The following is a 19,719-nucleotide window of genomic DNA, read 5'->3' as shown; positions in this document are numbered from 1 at the left end:
ATTGCATAACTTCCTTATTTATTATGCTAAAACTTAATTTACCCTGATTCAAATTAGTCTGAGTTCCTAATGTTGACCCCAAAGAGTGACGTTGGGGTTTTTCTACAATATAGTTTACTCCAGTATCTGTTACTATTTCTAATGAAGGGACAGTCGATGCCTTTTCCACTACTTCTGTGCAGTGTACCAAAGATAATTGACTGGTTCCACAATCTGATACCCCGTCTATACCAACTGAGCCGTTTACAGCTTGCAAAATTAGAGGATTAAAAATAGTTATTTTCTCATCTGAAATGGCTTCCTGGAGCCGGAAGATTGTCTTGAAATGGGGTGCTCTTCAGGATAATTATTGGCTGCGTGGTCACTTTAAAACAAGGATCAATCTTTTTTTCGTGAACGATGGCTTTATTAGAAATTTCATCAGGACCTATAGTTGATATATCATTGACTTTTGCAAGCTCTTCCTGCTGATTTATCGTCAAATTTGAGTGACTTTTCGTGCTTCCAATTACTTGGGAGCCTTGGGTGCCTTTTTGAGCGTCGATTCAGCATAGAGGGATTTATCAACTTTTCCTGTAATATCCAGGCTATTTTCCCCTCTGTTGTCCTCTTTTGTTATTCTTGCGTTTAATTTTGGGAAAATGGGGTATATTCTGATACCTGACTGTGAGTCTGCATCACATTTTTTATTCCCGGCTTTCCGTTCTTTTTTTCTTTGTCTCTTTGTTAGGATTAGCTTTCCAGGTTCCGAACCCATAGCCTAGATCGTAGCTATTTCATTGGCATCATCTCTTTTTATTTCGTTTGCAGGTTTAGAGCTTTGTTCTTTAATAAGTTGCCCTGAGGAGAGATCATTATCAGATGATTGGGTTATGCCTATTCCTAAGTCGACTTTCTCAGTGGCGGGACTGATGAAACGTTTGTTTAACGTGAGTATCTGTTCAAGTATCGTTAGTAAAGAACTCAATTTATCAAGAACAGGTCCACAAGAGCAGATTGATTGTGGTTGAGACTGAATAGTAGTCGTTTGGGCTCTTATGATTAAATTATTTAAATTATCTAATTTTGTGTTTATCGTGTCGATGTATGAAGCAATTATATTCATTAAGTCAATTTGAATGTCCAGCTTATCCAACTGCATTATTAATGTTTTCGTAAATGTTTGTAAAGCATAAAATAAGGGAGCTACAAAGTCCAGAGTCTCTTCGTGCCTAGAGGAGTTTGCCTTAGCCTCACTAGTTAAGGTTGTATAACCACTCTCATTTGCTAAGTGTAAAGTCTTTTCACTAGGGTCCATTGGCCTTCGTTGATTTTCTTTATGACATAGGCCGGATGGTTGAGGCTCCTCCTCATTGCTTCTTTTTTCAGCCACAACTGGAGCTTCTTCGTTGACTGAATGTTTGTCTGCCAATGATTCATTCTCTAAGTTTAACAAAGCTCAGGATCAGTAGACTCCTCGAAACTTACAAGTGACGATTGTACGTGTCTTTGTTGAGTTCTAGTCATTACTTCCGGACTTGGTCTTAGATTTTTGGTGTTTATTGATAGCTCTTGTTGCATGGGTGCCATTTTGCATTCATCACGGGCTGCATGTACTATCACTGAGGTCATTATGGTTCTTTTTGCCTCTATTGAATTTGTTTTGTAGTCTGATTTTTCCAATTGGTCAAGCCCATTTGGTGGATCGCAATTATCACTTAGCTTAAGATTTAAATTAGCTGAGGTAGTCGATTGAGTAGCATCGTAAAACAACTGATCTTTCCCTGCGAAGTTATTTAGGGGAACTATAGGAGTTTTTAAACCCGAGACACCCCCTGTTGATGAAAACAGGCCGGAAGCATGGTCCTTCAGAAATTTAAATCGTAGGTTCTGTGAGAGGCTTTTGTTTGAAACAGATCTTTCAAAAAGAGAGGCTATTGGTAAGATTAGTGGATTTTTTAAGGTATTATTTGCCTTGTTTGCATTTGTTTTATCCATTCTTCCCCGTTTAGCAGTGCCCTTTGGGGCAGTTGACCTTTCTACCGGAGCTTTCCAGATTTTGCCAGACCACATTGCTACTAGCTTCTGGTAATGGCTTAGATATCAAAAGCCACTGGCCAGGTATCTAGATAGGCAATTTCAAAAGATTATGCGACGTATACCTGCTTTGCACTGCGTTGACCAGCTGCCAGCTGCCTCTCAGGGTCCCTGCGGGTGAAGAAAGTCTATCTGTAATGCTTCCTTTTCCTTGATGTTTTAAAATACGCTGTTATCCAGTGCTAAGGCCAGTAGTAAGACCCGGGATAGTGCAACACGAGGGCACACTTTTTTAACCCCTTTTAACTTTTGCCAGAGATATGCAGTCTGAGTGGGGACAAAGAAGCAGGGAGCAAGTTCGGGGCTGTTTAAAGTTTAGGATTTGTCTCATCTTTGCTGCCACGGATACCACGTATACCAACCAGTGCCAGTGCCAACCAATGACTGATACTCTGGGCTAAAATGATCGGTTTAACCACCTGCTCAATGCACAATGCCAGAGAACAAGGCCAATGGCTCCCCACACTGAATCAGCCCTCTGATCCCCCAATGCTTCTCACTGGCCGCTATTTTATGCTGCTTGCCGGGCTTTCCGCCGGACTCTCCACACTTTGTGTGTTTATGGCACAAGTAAGGTAGATCACAGTTTTTGTAATTCACTAATTCCACTCACGACCACCTGGACTGCTGGGCTCCTGTCTTTACTGCCACAAGTGCACTCTCTTCTGTTCGCACTGCCTTCTCCACCGCCTTCTCCTCCCTGGCGGCTAAGGCTTGATCAACGCCAACACCACCGCCGTAAAAATCCGGCTCCTCAGAGAACCTTGTCCCACGCCGAGATCGCTTGCGGCTCTAAGCTCCTCTGGTGACTCACGGCACCAGAAACGGCGAGGGTCTTGGAGCCCGCGGCAGATAGCCGGTACCTGATGATATTTCAAGGGATTCAATGGATCCCCACGGCTCCACTTACAGCCTAAAATGTTCACTGCTGCAGCCAGGCTCAGTAGCGTGGACATGCACTCCTCGCCTCTGGATGCTCACAGAGGAGGGGCAAGGTCACTCGGAGCTGCGCTCACCTCTCCCTGCTGACTCCTCCGACACCCCAACCGCTACGGCAACGTGTCCGGCCTGGTCCACAGGAGGGGGAGAGGGGGGAGGGGGTCATCCACGGCCCTCTGCAGGTTTTTCTCGGCGACTCTCGGTAGCGGTAGCAGGAGCTTTTCCCTTTGCCCCGCTTTGCTCCGCTGGCGCTCTGCTCTACACTGCGGCTGCGGCTTCGGTGAGATTGCAAACCTGGAACGGATCACCCCTAATAGGATTTTCTTCAAATTTCTGGCCTCTGCTGTCACATGTTCAAGAATGACCCATCTCAGATTTTTCCCTGTGTGTCTTAGGGTTATATAATGTTCTGCCATTTTGGTGGTAGTGCGTGTGCAGTGAATATTGCACCTGTGTTCACCAATTCTCATACTAACTTTCCTCATTGTCGTCCCTATGTACTTTAAGTTGCAGGGACAGTTTATCATGTAAATCACCTGCTTAGTATTGCAGTTTGTATGTTGTCCTAGTTCCCATGGGGAATGTAGGCTCAGATCAGTCTCTTTAGTAGGTAGCGTGAAGTGGCACACACTGCATTGGCCACACGGATGGTGTCCTGTAACCTCAGGTAGACCCAATACATTGTGTACGGTGTTTGTTGATTTAAGATTCTGTAGGTCTCATGTGTCCCAACGTATCTCTTAAGCTTCTTGCTCTTTTGTGAAAGAACAAGGAATAATTACATTGTTTAGTGCCTGTGTTGAGTATACACCAATTGCTTTTTATGATTTTCTTAATGTGGTGAGATAATATGTTATATGTGTTTACACATACCCTGGGCAGTTCTGCCTTTTTTCTTGTTGGAGCTTCCTGTAATGAATCACGGTTTCGATTCCTTGCCCTCGACTTTGTGTTTTTTAATTATATGTTCTGGGTAGTTTTATGCTCTTAGTTTGTCTGTCAGAATGTCTGCCTGCTGTTTGAAGTAATTAAACTGGCTACAGTACCTTCAGAGAGGGAGTCTGTAAGGAAGAGTCTCCCATAAAAGGTGAAGATGTAAGATATCAAACCTCAAAAGGTTGTTTTTACCTATTGTTTTATGGAAAATGTCAGTCGGTAGTTTGCCTCCTTCATGGAAGATAGTCATATCTAGGAAGGTTAGAGTGTTCTTGCTCAAGCTATCAGTAAATTGTTAGATTCCTGTCTTGGTTATTTAGCCATGTAACAAAGTTAAGAGCTGTGGATATGTTATCCTCCCATACTACAAAGATGCTGTTATGTAGCATTTCCAGATGGTAATGTGTGATCTGTAAGGGTTGTCATTCTGAAGGATAAGTTTCATTTCTGGATTATAAACATACAACCCTGCCACACTTAGAGAAACAGTGCTCCTCATAGATGTTCAATGGGTTTGGAGGAACCAGGTGCCTTTGAATTTCCACCCAAAAATTCTCATGGGCTAATCTTTCACATTCCATAGAAAATTGTGTGGGGGTGGGGTAGGTCAAGTTTTCCCCATACCAAATTTTGCTTATAACCTCACGTGTATTGTTTTGAGGAAGGCTTGTATATAAACTTTCAACATCTAGACTCATAAGTAGATTATCATGGTGACTGAATTCTGGATCCTTTATATGGACCAATAGATATTTTGTGTTCTTGATGTAAGTTTCTGTCTTTTGTAGTATCGGTTTAAGAAAATAGTCAAAACAATTGTGACAATGGCTCTAGTAGCAAGCCAATCCCTGATACTAATGCTCTCCCTGGTGGGAGATCATGGTATTTGTGGATTGGTGTTTCTTAGGAAGTCTCCTTCTTGTTCTCTAATCCACCCTTCAGATTCTGCCTCTTCGATCATAGAGGCGATTTCTAGCTTCAGTGTTAGAGTCTTATCTCTTTCTAAGATCCTGCAGTTCTGTTTATCCCCTAGTAATCATTGACATTTTGTTCAATATGCAAGGGTAGTTTGTAGGATGATGCACCCGCCTTTATCAGCAGATTGTAGCATAATGTCAATGACATTTTGTAATTGAGTAAGTGCTGAATGTTCTGTGTTGCTTACGTTTTGAAACTTCCTTACTGTGTTGGCATTAAGTTTTCCAATTTCCCTGTATACAGCCTTTTTCAAAATTGACTAGCTTTACTGGAGTGGTGTGAGTAGGTGGGTAGTATGTAGATTTTTTATGTAGACCTGTCGTGGAGATTTCTGCTGTATAATCTTGGCCTCCAAAATGAGATTTCAGCCGTAGGCTCTAAAAAAAACACTGCTAGTTCACTGTGTAAGCGGAATTGATCAAAAGCGGGTGTTGGCACAAACCCAAATCCTTTGTTTAGTACCTATATTTGTGTCTTCGTAAGGGTTTTTTTGGTCAGGTTAGTCACTAAGTTGTTGATGTGCTTGGTCCCTGTTGTACAAAGGTTGGAGACCCCTGATTTGAAGTGATGATTAGAAGTTCAAAGACCAATTCTCAGCCAGTGAAATAACACATCAATTATTGCACAACAAATAACTCTGATGAGGAAGGTTAACAGCACAAGCACCCTAAATAAACCACTATCAGTCTCTGTGAACTCAATGTGGCTGTGGCCCAATTACCTAAAATGAAACTGAGGATGAAGTTGTATTAAGTTGGATTACTACTGTGCTACTCCAATAGGGAGAAAATAGGCCTTTAGACAGGAACACTCTCTTTACTCACTTTACTCACAGTTTGAGTATTCTAAGAGATCTTGTTGCTTTGTGCTTATGTAAAAGTAATGTTGCTATGATCGCTAGGGGATGAGAAAGGGTAGACACATAAATAAAAGATTGTGAAGCAGAGTAGTTTCATTTGCAAACCTTTCTGGCACCTTACAAAGTCTGGTCTCATGTCGCGTAGGATGTGAGAGCGATTCAGATGGCAGACATTTGTTGTGTATTAAGCTAACTCTCAAAACCTGCACTTATTGGATGAAGTGTTGGTTTTATGCTGCTTACAAACCTGTTCTCTTAAGGTGGGCTGCCTATACTCTAATCTCTTATACTGGGTCATCTACAGTACTATTTCCCTACACTGAGCTGTGTATATGAAACTTTCTCCTATATTGACTGGGACCCAAAGATATTATGTATATAAGGAATAAAAAGCGATGCAACACCGACCCATTTATTTGTGTTGGTAATGAAGCAAGACTTTTTTCTTTATTTTTTAGAAATGTTGCAAATATTCATAATATGATTAATAAATAGGTTCATAATCTGTTTTCTAATAAATTGTGTAATAGAAAGGACACCTTGGCTTCCTGCCACTCTTGCCTCTATATTATGACTGTTGTCCATATGATATGTATTAATTTTTAATGTATACATTGATTTGTTTATTAGAATTGGATGACCCAATCGTTGGATGCAACATTCAGAAAAGAAGTGAGTACTGTTACATCAGGCATAAACAAACTGGCTTACCCTTAAATGGTGATATCCGTATGCATATTTACAGTCTAGAGCCAACAAGATACTTGAGATGTTTGACAGACATATGAAGTACAATCGGTAGATAGAAGAGAGAATGAAGAGACAACAACAGATGAGGACTTCTTTATTTGCCAGGAGAAACTCCAACCACCAGCAAGCAGCCGAGTCACAGCTCACCCCAGTTCTCACCTCTCCTCTTTGAATCTAAACATTCTAGCATTCCAAATGGGTCATACCAACCCAGGAAAGGTACATTTAAACAGTATATACATTTTGATGAACCCTCAAATAAACCCTCAAGGGCGTCACTTAAAGAACACTTTATGCAACACAACTCCACAATTCTACAACTCTTGTCAAAATGCAGATAAAGCTTTGATGTGATAAATCATTTTGACATAATGAATAATTTGTGTTCGCTCAATTTCTTTTTGTATTTCTATGATTGATTTGTGTAATTATTTTCTTTTCTATTTTGTATTTTTATTATTTGTAGAAGTTAAAATAAATTATTATTAGAACTGGCCTCAGTAGAATATGATTAACATCCTACACCAGCTATTTATGACTACTGCAAATGAGTTTGCCCTTTCCTAGTAAAACAGAGTCCTATTACCTGATGGGCTTGCTAACAGGAGTTCCCGGGCCCATCGGAGGTATGAGTGCAGTGGGAATGCTGCTGTTTAGTGGTATTCATCATGGAAACATGGATTCTTCTATATGATTTCCACAAAACAATTAATCCCTGTTATTTATTCACCATCACCTGAAATTTCCAGTACCCCTTGTAATGGTAAATTCCATGGGAGCCTGGGAATTTTTTCTGGTCCATTTAGATGTGTTTCTGTGGAAGCGGAGGCCCGATAAACAGACGCGAAGGCTGTATGAATTTCTTAATGTTGACGGGTTTATTAGATTCTTTCAAGTTCTCAGTTAGAGGCTGTATATAGTCTTCTCCATCCTTCAGGATTTCCTCCTCTTTTCTGAAATGGTCTTGCGTCCTCCATCTCACCTTCTCTTCTTTTCCAGAGGTCTTCCCAGGAGGCTCAGAAATGGAGAGAGAAAGAGCTGTCAGTCACTAAGCTTTAATGGGAGTTAGAGAGTTGTGTACCTTTCACCACACCTGTCCGGTGTCGCAAGCAACCAAAAAGAAGAAAGTGGGGTTTTTCCACAGAACAGAAAGGAACATTAAATGAAACTGAGACAAAAAGGCAAATCCTGGAATGCTTCTTCTCAGGTTCATCTGATACGGTATGCGGGGATCCTGCTTCCTAATTCAGCAGATTCCTTGGTAGGCTAGAGGGAATTACGTCTGCCCCCTTTTATCGTGGGTCTCAGGGTAGAGTTTTTCAGGGTCTCAGGGAGAATGTGTTAGGAAGGTGACCAGCGTTTCTCACACAGTTCCCATGCTCATGATCTCGTTCCCTTCCCCCTGCTCTCGGTCCCTTCCCACTGCTCACCCCTCCCCTCGACACTCACCTGCTCTGCAGCAACTCTCTTGAGTTGCAGCTGCTCTTCTGCATCCCCCAGAGGACACCACCACTCCTCACTCCACCGCTCGTCTTCCCCCTCGTTTTTGGTTTCTTCTTCTCTCGATCCGCCTCCTGGGTCTACCTCACAATCTGCTACACTGGTCTCTCTCCGTCCCTCCTGCTTGCCTCCTTGTCTTTCTCTGTGCAGTCCTTTTTGTCTTTCGGCTTATAGGTCCTTCCAGGGTCAGCTCCGCCTCCATTCCCCGTGTAACACCACTGCCTCTCCCCCTGTGTGAACACATGATATGGGGGCGGGGTTATCTCCCGGCATTGAACGGTGTCTGTGTACGGGTCCCACTCTGCTTTTGGACGTCGGATCGAGTGCCTTCATCCGAAGGGTAGGTACATAGCGTGGACAGTTTGGGCCCGTCGCACAGTTTCCTTTATAGAGGCTCATTTGGAATTCCTAAGTAGTTGTAAAAATGGGAAATAATTTGATTAAAGCACAATGATACTATTAATGTAGCTTTTGTGTGGTGTGGTAATATAGCATAGTCTACATTTATGCAATGTGGGTGAAGACACAGCAGTGCACCATATACATGTTGAGTTAGAAATAACCACAATTGTATAACAGTCCTAATGGAGGTGTAGCCTCCTTTTACGACGTTAGTTTTGGGAAGTAACTAGACTGCAGCTGTCATTTGCATCTCAACAGGCAGTGGTGTAGAAAAATATTACGTGCATAGGTGATGGAAGTGGGGCTGCTGGGGTTGCAGCAACACCCCCAAAATAACTGAATGAGCAAAAAAGATGCCTTTACATTTTGTTTTTATGTTGTCACATTTGCTGTCCGTTCAAAGACAGAGAACAAATTTTACATGGAGATTGGTCTTTACTTTTCTTTCTCCGATTGCAAAGTAAGGGGATTTTTTAAAGTGAATAATGTGGCAATCTTGCTGGTACGAAAAGAAATAACAGGCAATGTCAGTTAATCACAATGCATGAGCCATATCATTTGGTAAATAAAAGTGCCCCAAGAAAGGAAGGAAAGTGGGATAGCGTGATGCTGTGAGGGAAAGGACAGTGAGGGAATAGAGTTAGTGACAAATCATATATTGCAAAGTTAATTCAGAATGCAATATGGTTTCAAGGCTTCAGATCACTGAGCCGAAGAATTAGGGGATTATAACATATCCCAAAGATATTGAACTGTTTCAGTTGACACCGAAGTATTCAGAATCATGGGGGAGTGTCAACCAAACAAAATATGGAAGTAGCCGTCGACGTTTCGACCCCACGCTACACTTGTAGGCGTATATATAGCCTTACATCGGGGTCTTCATCAGGACAGGGTAATCAGCAAGGGAGCACTACAATATCTAGAAATATAAAAACAATATGGTATAACTCGCCGACAATCAATGTCAAGTTACCGGGACATCAATATGTGGGTCCGTTATATAGACGACGTGCTTTGCCTGTGGTCTGTCATTTACACAATAGTAAATCTAGATCGTTTTTACCAATTCAGCACATCTCTATAAAGCCTAACTGTCACCGTTGACTTAGAGCCTTATGACCCTCATGGGATCAGTAATTCCCACTGAATAATTTGGTTTGGTTGACACTCCCCCATGATTCTGAATACTTCGGTGTCAACTGAAACAGTTCAATATCTTTGGGATATGTTATAATCCCCTAATTCTTCGTCTCAGTGATCTGAAGCCTTGAAACCATATTGCATTCTGAATTAACTTTGCAATATATGATTTGTCACTAACTCTATTCCCTCACTGTCCTTTCCCTCACAGCATCACGCTATCCCACTTTCCTTCCTTTCTTGGGGCACTTTTATTTACCAAATGATATGGCTCATGCATTGTGATTAACTGACATTGCCTGTTATGACATTTGATTTTTCTATAATAAATTTAAGCAAATGTATCAAACTCTACTGGGACCCTCCTTTCCTATACCATTTAGCACCCAGGTCCCATGTGGATTTCTTGGGTAGAACCCCCCCCCTTAAATCAGGTACGAAAAGAAAGGCTGCAGGATGTCATTTTATTCCTAACACACAGCAACATTTAAATACCTGTAAATAAAGTGTACAAATATTTCAAAATATATCAGTAGATTGGATAGCACAAACAAAGTGTTTTTTGTAATTCTGAAGTGTGATGGAAACACGTATTTTAATAGGAGCAGAACAAATCAAGGCAATTTACTCAGTGATGCATAAAGGATAAATATTTGCTGAAACATGATTTCCACACATCGTTTGTACGCTATATAGTTTTATAGGTAAAACTATTTTTGTGCAAAGTTAGTGGCCATTTCAATGTAAAATGTGTTGCCTGTAAATCACAATGACTACCACACATCGCTTTTATAATATATTTGCAACAGTGTGCTCCAAAACTTATCATCAGCTTCATACTACACCCTTACTACTCTCACTGAATGGGCGTTCTTCATTTGCTATCCTTGTTTTTTGTGTTACGCTTAGACTTTTAACAGTCCCTATGAGTTCAGTGATGTAATATTGATGGCAGCACCACCATTCTGAAAATTATTCCAGCCCCACTGATTACGGGTGCCTTTAAAGAATATTGTGAGGGTCTCCTAAAATTTCTACTGGGGTGCCATATTGGTAGAAGTGTCAGAGTGTACATCTCAAACAAACTAAAACCATCAATTGTAAAGACGATTGGGTTAGCAAGGCATTATGTGTTGCTATTCTTGAATGTTAGCGTCAGATGGGTAAAAACTGGTTAGATAAGTAAGTTGTGTAGATCTGGTTTGCTGAGACGGTATCCCCCACAATGTCTTTTTGCAAGGGTTAATGGCAAATAATGCATCTTTGATCACTTTAGTCAGTAAAAATGCTTTGAAAACAAATCACATTTTAGAAGGATTATGGTTCACACAGGAGAGAATGTGTAGATAATGAGAGCATCATAGGTAATTTTAAAACACATTGGCTTGTATCAATGTATGTAGATATTCCAGATATTTACTCACCCATAAACATATATGATCAGTTTCCACATGTTCAATTATTAGATAATGCCAATTACTAAAATACCAGAATCAGTTGCTGACTTTTTTGACACTCAGCAAGAGGGATTCCCAGTTTCATTTTGCCCAGAAACATGTTCCCACCTGTCATCACTTTGTGTATCTAAAAGAAACATGGCTAACATCACAACCATGAGTGCAATATGTAATCATCTCACATTGTGAACCTATCTTTTTCTAGAGTTTTAAGACATTCCATACATCTCCTGGAGTCTTTTCAGTGATAGCACTATTGATCCCACACTAGACTGCTACCGACCCAGTGATATGAACTGATTTCTCTCTCCCAGTTATGCTGTGCACAATTTTGAGATCTGCTTGTTGCCAAACTCTGTTACCTTCCTACATTTCCCTTGTCATCTCCACTTGCTCTTTCTGTCTGCATAGGCTAAGTAAACATTTGCCAGTGATAAACACAGGGAAGTATTAGCCATCACGGCTAGCTTTGAGTCCCACATAGACTGAGCGAATCATTTATATGTGGAACTTTGCAAACATTAACTGCAATGATTATGGTTCTATGTCAGGAAATTTATAACAAAAAGATCATATGACATAAATATAATTTCTCCAAAAGATCTATATTTTGTATTATTAACTCCATAAGGTTGACATTTTTAAAAATTATGTCTAGGACACAATATTTTTGTCACAATACCAATGGTTCCAGGTAATCCAAAATGAAGAGGCCTGTATGATCACAGACTCCCCTGAGGTTAGTTTTAGGAAGACTGTGGTTCTGTCCTTTACTGGGTCCCCATTAGCAACAGAGTTGTCTTTACACTATTGTGCATAGCGCACAGGTCTGTGTTTTGCCATGTCCATACTTTCAGTAGCAAAAGTCCTCATCTCTATACTCCTCTGTATAACTTTATATCTTTTTAAAATCTTTCTTTTAACTATTCCCAGGTTTAATAGGCCTGACGTTGATGGCCATAGCTTTGCTATCCTTGCCCCTAGGACTTGGAATGCTCTTCCTTTAGTTCTTCTCACTTTTAAGGCTCTCTGTATTGGCACATACAAATTTAGTAAGTCTGTAGATGTAATGCTTCTATTCCTAGTGATATGGAATACTGTTGGTGTATGAGCACTTAAGAAAAAGCCATATCGCATATTACAAGACACCAATGACTAATTTTCATTTTTTCTGGTTCTAGCTTCAAAATAGTATAATCAGCTGTTAATCTAAGTTTTACATTGACGAATTATTTTTCGTGGATATGGACTCTTCATGGATTCATAAATCCTGTGACTCTCGTTCATAGTGGCGTGCTTCTTCGGGGTAATGATGCAATATGGGTATTGCTTCGTGGTATTCTGTATTAATGCAAAAATAATGGAGGTGATACATATGTGGTTATCTGATTATTGCACATTTATCTCATTGTTTGGGCATGGTTTGACCATTTTACAGTGTCATGCTAAATGAGGATGATGCTGTGATGCAGTATTTACATTAGCATTATTCCCCCTGGTTTATTCTTTTTATGCTCATGAATTAAGAATAACTTGTGATAAATATTTCAGTTAGAAAGAGGATCTGTCGCCTCCTGTAAATTACAAGTAGTTACGCTCTGCATGTTGTTACCCATTCATGCACAGTTTTCTTTAACTCAGACGTACGGTAAGAAAAGTGATTTCTTTGCATAGTGAATAAATATTGTATGGATTTCATTGCCACATTTTGTAATTTTACAAATACCTATTCTTATATTTTAGTTTTCTCTGTTACTACGGGCACCCAAACTGATGAACCAAACTGTAAGCGCCAGAAGCAAGGTTGGTGTTTTTGTTAATTTGCTTAAGATCAAAATATTTTCCATCTTGAATTTGGTTAATTCCATGTTCCGAAATATTAACTTGTTGTAAAATAAACAAGAGCATCGTCGCTTTAGGTCTGGCTCAGACAGAGCTTTTGTCATTAAATAACAAAATAAATACACTACATAGACTTTGGGTCAGATCTCATGAGCTATTGGTTATGTTAGATCGCCCACTTCAGCTGTAGAGAGTGTCAGTCACATTTTCGGTCAATGCAGAGGAGTATTTTCTTTTCACCATAATGCTGCTATCTGATTTAGTTTTTAGATGTATGAGTCCATACTGAGTGAGTGCTTCCATAGAAATCAAATCGGTGCATTACTCTCAAGAGTAGCAGCAGTGGCTAACAAGAATCTAAGGCTATTTGCTTTACCATTGCGGTCATCTTCAAAAGAAGCCCTGCCTCCACTAAAAGCAATATTATGCATGATAAACACAAATGTACTTGAAATATTATCTAAAACGTGTACAGATGCACTGTTACATTTGTTAAGTGTTGATTCAGCAAAATATATTTTGTGCAAACAATTTTATTTATAAAATGATAGGTACATAGTATGATACAACATGCACATACCTCTGTGGCTCCTATTTCCTGTAAGCCCGAGTATTGCAAGCGGCTTGTGTTTAAGCAAGGAAAGCCATCATTGTGCTTCTTTGTAATCTGCAGTGGGTAGTCCTGTTAGAAATTACTCAGCTGAGCTTGAACTGTCTATTTTCCACTCCAGCTCATCTCTCTGCCCCAACCAAGCAAAATATCATGTTATCAGAGCACATATGCAACCTCTGGTTACAAATGAAATCTGGTCAAACCTAAAATCCAGTTGTATGATGGAACAACACACACCAGAACAAAGCATGCCTAAAAAACTTGGTCTTAACGACGACCACGTCTTTACCACGCATGGCTTTACCACAGAATTTTGTGGTAAAGACATGATTGGTAAAGAGACATGTGTGCCAAAGATCATACCCCTGCCCCCAGCCCAGTAAACTGTCCCTTTTCCCCAGCCCCTCCCTGAGCCCTAAAAATTAACTTTGCACCATAAAACCTACCTCAACCTCAGCCTCCCTGCCCTGAGCCCTAATTACAACCCCCTTCAACCGTAAAGTACCCTGATCCAGCAACACCCCTGCCCGAGGCCTAAAATTGCCTCAGCCCTTAAAACTGTCCCTTCTCCCCTGCCCGAGCCCTACAAACTGTCCCAGCACCATAAAAACTACCCCGACCCAGCCCCCCACCCTGAGCCCTAAAATCTGACCTCTACCCCTGTAAACTACCCTGATGAGCCCTCCGCCCTGGGGTCTAAATCTGCCCCAGCCCTGAAAACTGCCCCTTACCCTCCCCTGCACCCTACAAACTGACCCCATGCCATGAAAACAACCCCAGCCCTCCCAAACTGAGCCCTAAACATTTCCTCTATACCTTTAAAGTACCCTTATCCAGCCCCTCCCTGTCCTGAGCCCTAAAACTGATCCCTGCTTTATAAACAACCCAACCCCCCTGAGCCCTAAAAACTACCCGTACCCCAAAAAACTACCCCCTCTCCCCCAAGACTTGTCATTAGCTCCACTTACCTCCCTGCGTCCTCTCCCAATCCTTCCCCTTCCTGTGCCCACCCATCCGCTCTGCATCTAGACCACGCATTGCCAAACCACGCATATGATTTGTTAAGGCATATGCATGGCTAAGGCAAGCATGGTTTGGCTTGCGGGGTCAGGCACGCGTGGCTGAGCACATGTTGCTAAGGCCGTTTCCCCTAAAATCCTGCTCTTCTCCAAAATCTGTGCTCCACATCACATTGTCAATAGGACATTTTGCTGGAAATTGTAAGTCTTCCCCATACACTTAGATCCCATATTTACCATTGACTAGCTATTAAATTAGCAATAATATCGTTTTTTTAAATTTCTTTGGATTCTTATACTGAAATAATAAAGTGAAACTTGGGTAAACAGGGTGGCCATATTGAGATTAGATTACTGTGTTGAAAATAATGAAAATTATATTTCAAAATGCAGTAAAGTGTTCATTTTGTTCACAATCAAATGACAGAACTATTTTAAATAGTATTTTTTCATAAATATCACTCAGACATAAAAACATTAAATGTAAATTTAAAATAGTAAGACAGACTCTTACTTACTTATGCCTACTGCCCTTTCTAGGGTATAAGCCATCAACCAGGACTCTCCAGCCATCTCTATCCTGGGCTTTTCTTTCAATCTGACTCCAAGTGTAACTAATTTCTTTGCAGTCAGCCTTGGGCCTCAATGCCAGGTGTTTCTTGGCCTTCCTCTTTTCCTTTTTCCTTGAGGGTTCCATGTCAGGGCTTACTTTTTGGTGTTTGATGCAGGCTTGTGGAGGGTGTGACCTATCCAGCATCTTTTCATGGTTTCTTCACGAGCAGGGAGTTGGAAAGTCCGCTTTCATAGGTCGTTGTTGCTGATGGTGTTTGACCAGCAGGTTTGGAGGATTTTCCTAAGACAGGTGTTGATAAAGGTGTGAACTTTGATGGTACTTGTCATCCAACTTTCTTTTCATATAGAAGAACCAATTTTACATTGGTGTTAAAAAGCCTGAGCTTGGTTTGCAACCTTAGGTCCTTGGAGTTCCAGATCTTCTTTATCTGATTGAAGGCAGACCTTGCTTTGCAGATTCTTGCCTTGAGATCAGCGTCTGTGCCGCCCTGCTTGTGCATGACACTGCCTAGGTAGTTGAGGACTCAACTCTTCCAGTGCATCACCTGCAAGAGTGACGGCAGTTGTACTGGCTGTGTAAACCTTCAGAAGCTTGTTTTTTCCCTGTTGATGTCGAGGCCAAGTTGTGCTGACATGGCTGCCACATAGTTCTCTTGCATCTGCAGATGGGTATGGGAGAGTAGGGCCAGTTCGTCAAGCTGTGTCCTAAGTGTCCACTGGATCCCATTTCTCCTCCTTGCTCTAGATGTCTTCATGATCCAGTCTATAGCCAGCAGGAAGAGAAAAGGCGAGAGCAAACAACCTTGGCAGACTCCGCTCCTCACATGAAAAACTTCCTTGAGTTGTCCTCCATGGGCTATCTTGCAGGCCATTCCGTCGTAAGAGTTCCTGATGATTCTTACAAGATTATCTGTCACACATAGCGGCGGAGGAATTTTCAAAGGAACTCTCCGACCATGCTGTCATATGTCTTCTTATAATCAATGAAGTTTACGTAGAAGTGGGAGTTCCATTCCCTTGACTGCTCAATGATTATGCGCAGTGTTGCAATCTGGTGTGTGCAGGATCTATCTTTCCACAACCCAGCTTGCTGGTCTCACAACTGAATGTCAACTTGTTCCTTCATTGTATTTAGGATTACTCTGTTGAACACTTTTCCTGGGATTGATAGAATAGTTATTCTTCTGTAGCTTGTGCAGTTACTCAGGTCACTTTTCCTGTGATCTTGATGAGATATCCCTTCTTCTAATCTGATGTCAATGTTGCCTCGTCCTATATTCTTCCAAACAAGGGATAGGGCATGTCTCCTGATGTTTCAATGTCTGCCCTAAGTGCCTCTGCAGAAATGTTGTAAGTCCTGCTGCCTACCCATTTCTCAGCTGTTTGATGGCTTGCAATATGTTTGCCTTGGTTGGTCTGCTGCAGTCGATTAGTAAGTCCTTTTCAGCTGGCTATATGGCTGGTGGAGACTGCGGCACGGGCTAGTTCAGCAGTATTCAAAGGGCTCCACCCTTCCTGCTGTAGGCCTTTGTTACCCATTATTGTTTTCCCAGCTTTGTCTTCTAACAGCCCTTTTTGGCTTCCTGTATCTGCTGAAGAGTTTCCTTGTTATGTCGTAGGGTACCTTCAAGTATCCATGGTTTGTTGCTTTCTGGGCTTCCGTTGCAAAACCATTGATGAGCCTTCGCTTGCCTATTATTAAGCTTCTCTTTGCTTCCTTGTTGGTTTTGGTGTACTCACCTGAGCTTTCGCTTATTCTACTCATGTTTGGCTGGTGTTGACTGCAAGTGTCTTTTCCTTTCTCTCTTTTGCAGAGAGTATTGCTGGAAATCCATTCTTCACGCTGGCGTTTCTTGGGACCTAGTGCATCCTGGCAGGTTGATGTCACTGTTTCTTTGATCTCCCGCTGACTTTCTACTGGGTCTTTGTCTCCCTCTACTTCGTACAGTACTTTAAACTTGTTACTGAGGGTGTCTGAGTATTCACACAATTTCTGCGCATCTTTGAGTAGGGTGATGTTATATCGCTGGCATTGATTTGTCAGTTCCATCCATGCTTTCTTTAGCTTTAGGCAGCCCACTACAAGGTGATGGTCTGACACCACATCCGCTTCTCTCATCACTCTCACAACGTGCAGGTACCGCCTATCACTAGACTGTTCAGGGCACAGAGATCTGCGTGCTTTTCACCATTCTCATTCATGTCACTGAGGCAATGGTTTCCCATGACTTCTTCGTACCCATTCTTGTTGCTTCCAATCTTGGCATTATGATGTATCTTTGAAGGCATTTCACTAGGATGGACTGGCGTCAGTTGTGAAACTGTCCTTTTACCTCTTCTTTGCTGTACTTTGTAGGTGCATAACACTGTATTGCATTCATGGTGGTCCCTTTTTCTTTGTGCAGAAGGTTGCTGTGATGATTTTGAGACTGTGGGCTTTCCATCAAATCAGAGATCTTTTAGCTGCTGGTGTTGGCATCGGTGCTACTCCCGAGTATGTGAGGCATTCTCTTCCTCTTGTCCAAAATACAGCACAATTCCTCCTGGAGCCAGTCTTTTCTGTCCAGTCTGTGTCCAGCTGGCCTAGCTGATGCCAAGCAGGGCACAGTTTTATTTTTTCATCTCCACTGCCAATTGCACTGTCTCACCTGTCTGTCTTATACATGGTCCTCACTTTCCATGTCCTGATGCTGATTATCTTGGTCAAAAGCAGGTGATTCGGCCTTGTATCTTCCAGGGATCTCTGGTTTTCATGTCTTTTGGTCCTTAGTTTGTCCTTAGTTTGATGTTTATATAGATAGGATTTTTTTTTACATGGTGGGGTAGCTAGCCCCACGCCTAGCACCCCTCACTCCTTTTGCAGCTGGGCCCGTGACTGGCCATGGCGGAGTTAAGACGGACTCTGGTTACTATTAATCACTATTAATACTGTTCTTTTAGCATATCTATGTAAACTAATAGAAATTATCCTTTTTTTTATAGTACATCTGTCACTCCTCTTCTGCAATTTATTTGCTGGGGATCGATATCCTATTAACTAGAAATGTGCAAACCCGTTAAGCTGCTGTGTTACATGAGTAACCGCAGAAGCTGTCACTGCTATGCACGCTTGGTAACAAGTTTACCAGGGGTGATGCGATTAGTGACAGGCTTACAGGAAAAGGTGGAGACAGGAAGCACCTGCTAGATTCTGAGTTAGGTTGCCATTCACACCAAAGAACGTGATATAATGCATAGATATTGTTGGTGTTTCAGTGCACTGTGTTTCTCATACAGATACAAAGGTGTATGTAACAAGGACCCCCTGAATTAACGAATATTGTAATTCCTAGGTCAGGGAAATAAGTACAATTGAGAAGTAACAACCTAGGCAATTATACACTTTGAGTCACACATAGATCAAGAATATATAGCAGTAAACTACAGCTGGCTAAAACACAAGTATTTATTAATCAATTGACACAAATTAAAAGAGTTCATTTATATGACATAAAAATAGCAGTAAAAAATCACAATATATAATTGACATTCACATATTAACAATTAAACAAACAATAAAAAATGAGGGTGGGTGGCATGAAAATTCAGTCTCTACGCGCGTTTCGGCGGCCAGCGCCTTCTTCCTGGAGCAGCCACACAATATTAATGGATAATTTTAGCATGAAGTTGTTTAAAATAAATTCTCATTTTCTTTTTAGAATCCTCTCGATGTCATATATGATAAAACTGATTTTTTAGATGAATAGGTAGTTAGACCCGCCTGCCGGAACCCTTTAATGTGGATGGGTGCTTAATAAGGTTCGTTCCTGGATATTCTAGATTCCTAATTAGACTTTATGTAGTTCTTTTAAGATCTTGTCATTAGGTTTGCTGTTAGGTTTGCTGTTTCTTTGATATATTTTTTGGTACAGTTCTGAAAACCTAAAACGATGGTTACTTGTCTTTTTCAGGTCTCCTAGGATGTAAGGAGATTCTTAGTCCTCAGTGATGTAGAGATTAAGAAGTTAAAAGATCTCCCTGCCTAACGATGGTTGGCAGGGCTCCCTATGTCCGGTGGCGGGTAGTACGTCTCGTTGGATGGCGAGCGCGGGAAAAAGTGGTCCAACGAGACGTACTACCCGCCACCGGAAATAGGGAGCCCTGCCGACCATCGTTAGGCAGGGAGATCTTTTAACTTCTTAATCTCTACATCACTGAGGACTAAGAATCTCCTTACGTCCTAGGAGACCTGAAAAAGACAAGTAACCATCGTTTTAGGTTTTCAGAACTGTACCAAAAAATATATCAAAGAAACAGCAAACCTAACAGCAAACCTAATGACAAGATCTTAAAAGAACTACATAAAGTCTAATTAGGAATCTAGAATATCCAGGAACGAACCTTATTAAGCACCCATCCACATTAAAGGGTTCCGGCAGGCGGGTCTAACTACCTATTCATCTAAAAAATCAGTTTTATCATATATGACATCGAGAGGATTCTAAAACGAAAATGAGAATTTATTTTAAACAACTTCATGCTAAAATTATCCATTAATATTGTGTGGCTGCTCCAGGAAGAAGGCGCTGGCCGCCGAGACGCGCGTAGAGACTGAATTTTCATGCCACCCACCCTCATTTTTTATTGTTTGTT

General features: G+C 41.3%; 1 protein-coding gene across 3 annotated transcripts in view; it reads left to right on the top strand.

Moving 5' to 3' along the window:
* The window catches only part of CIITA (class II major histocompatibility complex transactivator), a 451,080-nt gene that overhangs the window by 174,558 nt on the left and 256,803 nt on the right, over positions 1 to 19,719 (top strand). For all 3 annotated transcript variants that reach the window (XM_086941420.1, XM_086941419.1, XM_086941421.1), the window contains exons 5-6: positions 6,419 to 6,460; positions 12,784 to 12,843. In XM_086941420.1, the coding sequence (XP_086797546.1) occupies positions 6,419 to 6,460; positions 12,784 to 12,843 (102 nt within the window). The remainder of the gene's footprint in view (positions 1 to 6,418; positions 6,461 to 12,783; positions 12,844 to 19,719) is intronic.

The sequence above is a fragment of the Lissotriton vulgaris genome, chromosome 10 (assembly GCF_964263255.1).
Source record: "Lissotriton vulgaris chromosome 10, aLisVul1.2, whole genome shotgun sequence".
In the NCBI taxonomy this organism is placed as follows: domain Eukaryota; kingdom Metazoa; phylum Chordata; class Amphibia; order Caudata; family Salamandridae; genus Lissotriton; species Lissotriton vulgaris.
The sequence above is the reverse complement of the archived record's forward strand: the minus strand, read 5'-3'. Positions and strand labels throughout refer to the sequence as shown.